Source organism: Leptodactylus fuscus, chromosome 9 (assembly GCF_031893055.1).
Source record: "Leptodactylus fuscus isolate aLepFus1 chromosome 9, aLepFus1.hap2, whole genome shotgun sequence".
Classification (NCBI taxonomy): Eukaryota; Metazoa; Chordata; class Amphibia; order Anura; family Leptodactylidae; genus Leptodactylus; species Leptodactylus fuscus.
The window spans coordinates 52684156-52694305 of NC_134273.1; the positions used below are offsets into that span (position 1 = coordinate 52684156).

Sequence of the window (10150 nt, forward strand, 5' to 3'; positions counted from 1 at the left end):
AAAAAATACACGGTGGAAGTGTCATCTCCACTACATAATCCCCCACCTGAGAAATAAATAATAAAATGTGATCAATAACTTATTGAAAAGAAATTCAATGAAAGAATAAAATGTGATCAATGAGTTATATATATATATATATCCATGATGGGACCAATGAAAAATATAACTTGGCCAGTAAAAAATAAGCCCTCATATAGAAACATCACCGGGCAAATTAAAAAAAAAAAAGGTTCTGGTTCTCAGAAGACGGAAAATGAAAACAAGAAACTGCGCCGTATCCTGAGGCACACAGCAGAGGATAATAGCAACAGATGGAGCACAGCCCTGTCACTACAGCTGCCGCCATCAGGACATGCCGCAGCTTTCGGGGAGGTGGTAGCGCAGTCACAGCTTGGCTTTATTGCTGACGGTCTCTGACACATCCTGAGGAAACCTCTGGCCGCTCTCCCCAGTACAATGCAGCGCGCTGAGAGAGGTCTCACGTGACTTCTACGTCACACGTCCAGATGATGGAGCGGAACGTCACTGTCAGGAAATGCTGCTGCGTACAGGAGACGTGGAGTTGGTGACGTCACGCGACGTCGTTACTAGACGTGAATGCTGATGAGTTAGTTGCCGGAAGTGGTGTCTGGATTGCGGCACAGGTGCTTCTCTGAGGTCAGTGGCTTCTTTCATTGGCGGTCCCTGTGATTTGTTCTCTTAGCTGCTGTACACATCTAGAACAATGCACTCTGTATGGCTGCGGTGTGTATGCGGCGGTGTCACCCTCGGGTCACAGTCTGTTCTCTATCTATTCTCTATACGTGTCCTCCTCATATGTCATGTTAGTCCTCTCTACATCCAGGGTTACATCATCTCCTGTATTAATGGCAGAGCACTGGTCCCCTGACCACAATTTATTGTCACTGGGGTCAGTGTGTGGTGTAGTCGTCTATTTCTGTCACTACCACAGACTGTGAGGTGGGGGCCAAGGGCAGGAATGCCGCAGTCTAACATTAATCACCATACAGTGACTACATGAGGAACGCTTCTGCTTAGAATTGCCCTTAATAGGGAGTCTGTCCCCAAAACCCAGCATATCAGCCAATACCCGCAGATAGATTGTATAGGGTCACCCAAATCTAACCTTCTTGTGGATCAGCACCTTTGCTGGCGAGATAAGCTCTTTGGATAAATGAGGGCGTTCGTATTCCAAAGAAATTATTCTCATATTGACAGAAACTGCAGTTGGGACAAACCCCATTAGGGTCACTTGAATCAATCAGTCTTTGGTTCTAGGGACAGACTCCCCTTATGAAGTGTTCTGGGGGAAGGGGGGAGGGTCGCAAAATCTTCTGAATAGAATTTGGTCTCTTTGACTATTTAAGAGAATAAAAGATAATTCCCCTGCCCTGCAGTACTATCCGCTAGCTACTCATGTGATGCTGCGCTGAGGCATTATGGGATTCATAGCACTGCACAGAGAAAGAGACATATAAAATAGTGATGGGAATTTCGTCTCTTTTTTTTAGTGAGCTGAATCATTTGGATCTGCTCACTATAGAGAACCAGCTCTTTTGGTATGTAAATGGATCTTTAAAAAATTCCACAGCCTACTTTGTGTACACAGGTACCCCCTCCTCTTCCCCTATTTAGGCTCTGTACTGTCAGGCAAGGGGTGTGATTCTGAGAGGTGACACTGCCCTCCTCCTCACACAGATCGGGGGCATTAACCCCTTCGGTGTTTCGGTCAAAGCTGACCGAGGTGCCATTTTGCCAGTGGCGCATGGGCGCCGCTATTTTGCCTTTTGAAGGCTCCCCGGCCTGTCATTCAATGACTTCTTTTGCAGGCTATTCTATGTAGTCTGCAATCATTTTGGCTGCACAGTGAAAGCCGTAAAAACGAAGCCCATAAGAATGTCGCACAAATGCCCTTTTTCTTCAAATCCACCCCATTCTGAATTTTTTTTCCAGTACATTGTACAGAATAATTGATGGTGGCATCATGAAGAAAAATTTGTCCCGCAAACATTAAGACCTCATATGGCTCTGAGAGGAGAGAAATAAAAAAAAGTTCTGGGGTTTGGAAGGAGGGGAGTCAAAAGCGAAAATTAAAAAATGCCGTCGGCAGGAAGGGATTATAGGAGGTCAGCTGCTGTTGGCTAGGTGGTGATGCAACATAATATGAAGAATCCCTTTTCTTATCTGTCTTTTCCACAGACTTTGACACAGTGTAAGTATGTATGTGATGAACAATATTTCTGGCCATTTTATGACTTGTATTCTGTGTTTTTTGCATTATTTTTTTTTTCCTCTGCAGGTTCTGTCTTTGATTCTTAGTTCTGAGCTATAACACTCTCTCACACACTCAGAAACTGCAGTAGGATCATATAGAGAAGACATGACCTGTATTATTTGGGCAGGATAGAAAGGTTACGATTTGGCTGCTTGTAGTCTCTTCTTTGTCTGTCTCTTCTCTCACTCAGTTCCCACTCACGTCCCCTCCTCCGCCCATCTGCATAGACCTCTAATGTGAGCTGTAACATGACATGTCTATGACCTTCTGTCACATTCAGCAGATATTTATAATGTCAGTCAGACTATCCCCTTTAAATGAATTTTGCTCCTAAGCAATGTTGTTTATTTTGTGTACAGATCTCCAGCAGCACAACCTGCAAAGATGCCAAGTCCAAGAATCTCCAGAGCAGCCAACTCTGCCAGTCCTAATGCCAATGGAAGGTTTGAGTTTATGTCCCTACTTACTAACAAAACCAGTGTTTCAGACCAGCCATCAGTAAGGCTTCGGACATCAGACAGTCCTGTCCACCGTAAGGACTCAAATTCCTCTTCATCTCAGCAGCAGCAGCTTCCAGAAGAAGACTGCATGAAACTAAATCCATCTTTTCTTGGAATTGCACTAAGGTCATTATTGGCTGTGGATTTATGGTTGTCCAAGAAGATGGGAGTTTGTGCAAGAGAAGGATCTTCATGGGGCAGCGCCCGTCCTATGATGAAGTTGGTAGAGATTTCTGGCCATGGCATACCTTGGATTGCTGGTACAATATATTGTCTGTATAGAAGTGACAGCTCAGCTGGCCGGGAAGTCATACTAAATCTGCTCTTTGGTAAATTACATTTGGTTCTGTTCACACTTCCATTCTGTTAAGTTTCTTTAAGTGCTTTAATAGGGAGAATAATAAAGTCTCCTTCTGATTTTATCTCCACTCTTGTCATTGTCTGGTGCTGCTTGTCTTCTCTTATCTGTTTCTACCTATTGTTATGGTTTTTGTGAGCACTTATCCTGTTACACTTTCCCATGATGTTTACCGTTCCTGATTAGTTGTGCTTAGTTTTGTGCTGTGCTTAGTTTTGGAGGTTCATATATAAGATATATATATATATATATATATATATATATATATATATATATATACAGTCCTATGAAAAAGTTTGGGCACCCCTATTAATCTTAATCATTTTTAGTTCTAAATATTTTGGTGTTTGCAGCAGCCATTTCAGTTTGATATATCTAATAACTGATGGACACAGTAATATTTCAGGATTGAAATGAGGTTTATTGTACTAACAGAAAATGTGCAATATGCATTAAACCAAAATTTGACCGGTGCAAAAGTATGGGCACCTCAACAGAAAAGTGACATTAATATTTAGTAGATCCTCCTTTTGCAAAGATAACAGCCTCTAGTCGCTTCCTGTAGCTTTTAATCAGTTCCTGGATCCTGGATAAAGGTATTTTGGACAAACAATTCAAGTTCAGTTAAGTTAGATGGTCGCCGAGCATGGACAGCCCGCTTCAAATCATCCCACAGATGTTCAATGATATTCAGGTCTGGGGACTGGGATGGCCATTCCAGAACATTGTAATTGTTCCTCTGCATGAATGCCTGAGTTGATTTGGAGCGGTGTTTTGGATCATTGTCTTGCTGAAATATCCATCCCCGGCGTAACTTCAACTTCGTCACTGATTCTTGAACGTTATTCTCAAGAATCTGCTGATACTGAGTGGAATCCATGCGACCCTCAACTTTAACAAGATTCCCGGTGCCGGCATTGGCCACACAGCCCCAAAGCATGATGGAACCTCCACCAAATTTTACAGTGGGTAGCATGTGTTTTTCTTGGAATGCTGTTTCTTTTTGGACGCCATGCATAACGCCTTTTTTTATAACCAAACAACTCAATTTTTGTTTCCAAAATGAAGCTGCCTTGTCCAAATGTGCTTTTTCATACCTCAGGCAACTCTATTTGTGGCGTACGTGCAGAAACGGCTTCTTTCTCATCACTCTCCCATACAGCTTCTCCTTGTGCAAAGTGCGCTGTATAGTTGACCGATGCACAGTGACACCATCTGCAGCAAGATGATGCTGCAGCTCTTTGGAGGTGGTCTGTGGATTGTCCTTGACTGTTCTCACCATTCTTCTTCTCTGCCTTTCTGATATTTTTCTTGGCCTGCCACTTCTGGGCTTAACAAGAACTGTCCCTGTGGTCTTCCATTTCCTTACTATGTTCCTCACAGTGGAAACTGACAGGTTAAATCTCTGTATCCTTCCCCTGAACAACTATGTTGAACAATCTTTGTTTTCAGATCATTTGAGAGCGGGCTGTCCATGTTCGGCGACCATCAAACTTAACTGAACTTGAATTGTTTTGTAGAAAGAAATGGTCCAAAATACCTTCATCCAGGATCCAGGAACTGATTAAAAGCTACAGGAAGCGACTAGAGGCTGTTATCTTTGCAAAAGGAGGATGTACTAAATATTAATGTCACTTTTCTGTTGAGGTGCCCATATTTTTGCACCGGTCAAATTTTGGTTTAATGCATATTGCGCATTTTCTGTTAGTACAATAAACCTCATTTCAATCCTGAAATATTACTGTGTCCATCAGTTATTAGATATATCAAACTGAAATGGCTGTTGCAAACACCAAAATATTTAGAACTAAAAATGATTAAGATTAATATATATATATATATATATATATATATATATATATATATATATATATATATATATATAGTGGGGCAAAAAAGTATTTAGTCAGTCACCAATAGTGCAAGTTCCACCACTTAAAAAGATGAGAGGCGTCTGTAATTTACATCATAGGTAGACCTCAACTATGAGAGACAAAATGAGAAAACAAATCCAGAAAATCACATTGTCTGATTTTGTAAGAATTTATTTGCAAATTATGGTGGAAAATAAGTATTTGGTCAGTAACAAAATTTCATCTCAATACTTTGTTATATATCCTTTGTTGGCAATGACAGAGGTCAAACGTCTTCTGTAAGTCTTCACAAGGTTGGCACACACTGTTGTTGGTATGTTGGCCCATTCCTCCATGCAGATCTCCTCTAGAGCAGTGATGTTTTGGGGCTGTCGCTTGGCAACACGGACTTTCAACTCCCTCCAAAGGTTTTCTATAGGGTTGAGATCTGGAGACTGGCCAGGCCACTCCAGGACCTTGAAATGCTTCTTACAAAGCCACTCCTTCGTTGCCCTGGCGGTGTACTTTGGATCATTGTCATGTTGAAAGACCCAGCCACGTTTCATCTTCTATGCCCTTGCTGATGGAAGGAGGTTTGCACTCAAAATCTCACGATACATGGCCCCATTCATTCTTTCATGTACCCGGATCAGTCGTCCTGGCCCCTTTGCAGAGAAGCAGCCCCAAACCATGATGTTTACAGTAGGTATGATGTTTGATGGATGCAACTCAGTATTCTTTTTCCTCCAAACACGAAAAGTTGTGTTTCTACCAAACAGTTCCAGTTTGGTTTCATCAGACCATAGGACATTCTCCCAATACTCTTCTGGATCATCCAAATGCTCTCTAGCAAACTTCAGATGGGACCGGACATGTACTGGCTTAAGCAGTGGGACACGTCTGGCACTACAGGATCTGAGTCCCTGGCGGCGTAGTGTGTTACTGATGGTAGGCTTTGTTACATTGGTCCCAGCTCTCTGCAGTTCATTCACTAGGTCCCCCCGCGTTGTGCTGGGATTTTTGCTCACGGTTCTTGTGATCATTTTGACCCCACGGGGTGAGATTTTGCGTGGAGCCCCAGAGCGAGGGAGATTATCAGTGGTCTTATATGTCTTCCATTTTCTAATTATTGATTCCACAGTTGATTTCTTCAATCCAAGCTGGTTGCCTATTGCAGATTCAGTCTTCCCAGCCTGGTGTAGGGCTACAATTTTGTTTCTGGTGTCCTTTGACAACTCTTTGGTCTTCACCATAGTGGAGTTTGGAGTCTGACTGTTTGAGGGTGTGCACAGGTGTCTTTTTATAGTGATAAGTTTAAACAGGTGCCATTACTACAGGTAATGAGTGGAAGAAAGAGGAGACTCTTAAAGAAGAAGTTACAGGTCTGTGAGAGCCAGAAATCTTGATTGCTTGTAGGTGACCAAATACTTATTTTCCACCATAATTTGCAAATAAATTCTTACAAAATCAGACAATGTGATTTTCTGGATTTGTTTTCTCATTTTGTCTCTCATAGTTGAGGTCTACCTATGATGTAAATTACAGACGCCTCTCATCTTTTTAAGTGGTGGAACTTGCACTATTGGTGACTGACTAAATACTTTTTTGCCCCACTGTATATATATATATATATATATATATATATATATATATTTATATTTAAAGGGATTCTATCATTGGCTCTAGTGATTTTTAAATAATCATCTATTTGCATAGTCTTTCGAAAGGCTATTCCAGACATACCTTTTGTTTAGTAATCCTCTCAGCCATTTTTGAATTAGTCCTCTTTTATTGATATGCTAATTAACCAGAATGGAGCACCATAAGTTCACTGAGCACTGTCTGATGTGTGTAAACAGAGCGAGGTGAGAGCAATGGAAGGCTGATGATGATGATGACTCTTCCGCCTTCCTTGGCTCTCACATCAGACAGTGCTCAGTGAACTTCCGGTGCTCCATGCTGGTTAATTAGCAAATATATGCTTAGTTAAAAATCACTAGAGCCAATGATTGAATTGCTTTTGAAAGTGCTTTAAAAAGGATCTTTCACCACATTTTCCAATAAAAGAGCTTACCATCTGTAAATAGTTGCTACTCGACTGATTCCAGCACAGTTGGAATTTTCTCTCTAACTTTCACTGTTCCTGAGTAGAGATGAGTGAGTACTGTTCGGATCAGCCGATCCGAACAGCACGCTCCGTAGAAATGAATGGATGCACCTGGTACTTCCGCTTTGACAGCGGCCGGCCGCTTTCCCCCCGCGTGCCGGCTACGTCCATTCATTTCTATGCGAGCGTGCTGTTCGGATCGGCTGAACAGTACTCGCTCATCTCTATTCCTGAGCAATGAGAGCAGTTTTTGGTGCCTGATGTGCTTCTTAAGCTATGTAATGTCAAAAGAGCCATGTCAGGCATGGGGGTGTGATTCAGAGCTCCAATCAGATGTAGCCAGCGTCAGAGGTCAGAATCAAGTCCCTTTCCTGCTCCTGCCTGACACAGCCCTTCTGACAGTGCAGAGTCTAAATAGTATATCAGGCACCAAAATTAACAACATTTATTACTCAGGAATGGTGGGGACTAGAAGAAAAAATTCCAATTGTGCCAAAAAGGTGAAGGGGCACCTATTAACAGATGCTAGGAACTGGAGTTGATTGCGGTGGTGAACAGGCTTCTTTAAATACAGAATTATGTGAAATGGTGAATTATTAATTTAAAATGATTTAAATTCTGCAAATTTAGTTGTTCTTTTTAATCTTGGAATTCTTTCTCTTGGCAGCACTACTGTTGGATATCATTCTCGTGGGAGTTGTGAAAGGAATAGTGAAGCGTCGTAGACCTTCCCAGAACCGCATGGACATGTTTGCTACGTTTTCTGTGGACAAGTATTCCTTCCCATCAGGTCATGCTACACGAGCGGCCATGGTTTCTCGTTTTATGCTTAATCACCTGGTACTAGCCGTGCCAGTCAGGATCCTTGTGATGCTTTGGGCTATTGTGGTTAGCTTGTCCAGAGTCATGCTGGGGAGACACAATGTGACAGATGTGTTATTTGGCTTTTTCATGGGGCACATGCAGTATAGTTTGGTTGAATACTTCTGGCTGTCACCAAATACGTTACCTGCTCTGTTCAAAATCTGAAGTATTAACAGCAAGTGGCCATTTTGGAGGCATTATCTTAGCCTTGTTATCATTTAAACTGAATATGATTAGATTGCCTCCCACATCTTGAAGCTTTTTATACATGGACCTCCACCTATATCTCTGAGAGGTCAGCTACATGCAGAACCAAGGCAAAAAAAAAAAATGACACTAGTTGATATAGGAACAGATCAGTAGACAGCATTGGCTGAAAAAATCATTGCACTTCAATCCAACATTCCCTCTTCTACAGTGTTGGGCCTAGAGTTATGGACACACCTTATTTTTTTTTTTTTCTGAAAACAAAAAAACAAGCGGCGTAAAAGGAAGTCCAGATTCTTTGTTCTACCTTTTCTTCAGAAGTTAAACCTGGAAACATTTTATATTCTGTGTAAATCATTGTGGTTGGAAATGTTAGTTTTGGGTTTTTTTTCTTTATATGTTTTCAGTGTGATCACGTTGCTTTACATATCATTGTTCTTTGGCATAGCAGAACTAGGTTAGAGGTTTTGTGCTTTTTTTTTCACATGTGAAGTGCTTTGTTTCTGTGGTTTGTTTGGCTTTTTTGCACTCAGACTTAGGCAAATTATAAGCGGTTGTTGATCTTTTTATCTTTTGAGGGCACATTTTTGGTAAACGTATTCTTTTCTTCCATGCAAAAAAAACTGTCTAGGTTTAGATGACCACTTTTGTCTTGATAAGGTGATGAAATCAATAAAGCCATTTTAAAGGGAACCTATCACATGAATCTTAGGTTTTAAATCCCCATCACTTGACTGTAGTGCTGTTAAGATGTCTTCCATGTGGCTAGCACTGCAGCCTTGCAGCGCTGGAGTCCTAGGTTCGAATCCTGCCAAGGACAACATCTGTAAGGAGTTTGTATGTTCTCCCTGTGTTTGCGTGGATTTCCTCCTATAATCCAAAGATATAACGATAGAGAATAATGTACATTGTGAGCTCTATATGTAGGATTTTTCTGTCCGCTTGAAAAATCGGACATGGTTGCAAACGGACTCTTAAGGACACAACATAATATTTCATTTAAATTAGTGGAAATTGTAAAGGTTCACAGCTAGTGTCCGTTGCTAAAATCTTGTGCGGACATTAGCTACGGCACTAGCTGTCGGACACCTACGGTAGTCTGAACCCAGCCTAACTTGTGGAGGAGATTAAATAACATTCATTTTACTGGGACTGCAAAATTGTGACATTGTATCATTTTTATTTTCTGCTGCATTTTTGAAAGGGCCAGAAATGCTACATTTCTGCAACATGCAGGGTTTTTTTTGTTTTTTTTTTTTCAGTAGCAGTTCTCACACATTTTAGACACGAAGATACATGGAAAGCAGTGTGACAGCACTAGACTGATGATGGGATTTGAATCCTAAAATTGAGTTTCTCTTTAATGTGACTCTGTTGCACCAGCATAACACTAACCTTGCCAATCAGCCAGTTGGCCTTAATAATAATGTGTGTGATGTGTTATTTTTCTAGGAGAACGATACATGGAAAGTCTTGGGGCTAGTTACTAATATGCACTTTTCTATAACTAATGGCAGACTATTAAATCAGATCTGGTTGGTGAAAGTTGGTCTAAGGCCCCACCTTAGAAAAGCTGCTATTTTGTTGCAGACTTTGCTGTGTTTCTGTTTCAGTGTTTTGTTTTTTTTTGTTTTTGTTTTTTTTTTTAAAGCCAAAGTCAGGAGTGGGTTGAGCAGAAGGGAGAAGTATAAGAGCTTCTTATATACGTCTCGTTCCTTTTGCAGCCACTCCTGGGTTTGGCTGAAAAAGTCGCAACAAAAAAATCATTTTTTTTCTGCAATGTGGGGCCTCAACCTTAAAGAGGACCTTTCATGGATTTAGGCACAGGCAGATCTATATATTGCTGGAAAGCCAACAGTGCGCTGAATTCAACACACTGTCTGCTTTCCCGATCTGTGCGCTGAATTCAGCGCACTGTTGGCTTTCCCGATCTGTGCCCCGGGTAAAGAGCTATCGGTACCATGCTCTTTACAGTCAGAAGGG

At 41.4% G+C, this 10150-nt stretch overlaps 1 protein-coding gene across 1 annotated transcript; it reads left to right on the forward strand.

Annotated features, from left to right (window-relative positions):
• The first annotated feature begins 476 nt into the window (after positions 1 to 476).
• PLPP6 (phospholipid phosphatase 6) lies at positions 477 to 8524 on the forward strand. Its single transcript, XM_075286715.1, has 3 exons — positions 477 to 660; positions 2638 to 3107; positions 7764 to 8524. Exons 2-3 carry the CDS (start codon positions 2663 to 2665, stop codon positions 8123 to 8125), a joined length of 807 nt encoding a protein of 268 aa, XP_075142816.1. The 5' UTR covers positions 477 to 660; positions 2638 to 2662; the 3' UTR covers positions 8126 to 8524.
• Positions 8525 to 10150: the final 1626 nt, after the last annotated feature.

Excerpts from the sequence above, each read along its gene's own strand:
- PLPP6 (XM_075286715.1), top strand. The coding sequence starts at position 2,663 with ATGCCAAGTCCAAGAATCTCCAGAGCAGCCAACTCTGCCAGTCCTAAT. Across the intron at positions 3,108-7,763 it reads CATACTAAATCTGCTCTTTG|CACTACTGTTGGATATCATT; the intron begins GTAAATTACATT and ends TTCTCTTGGCAG.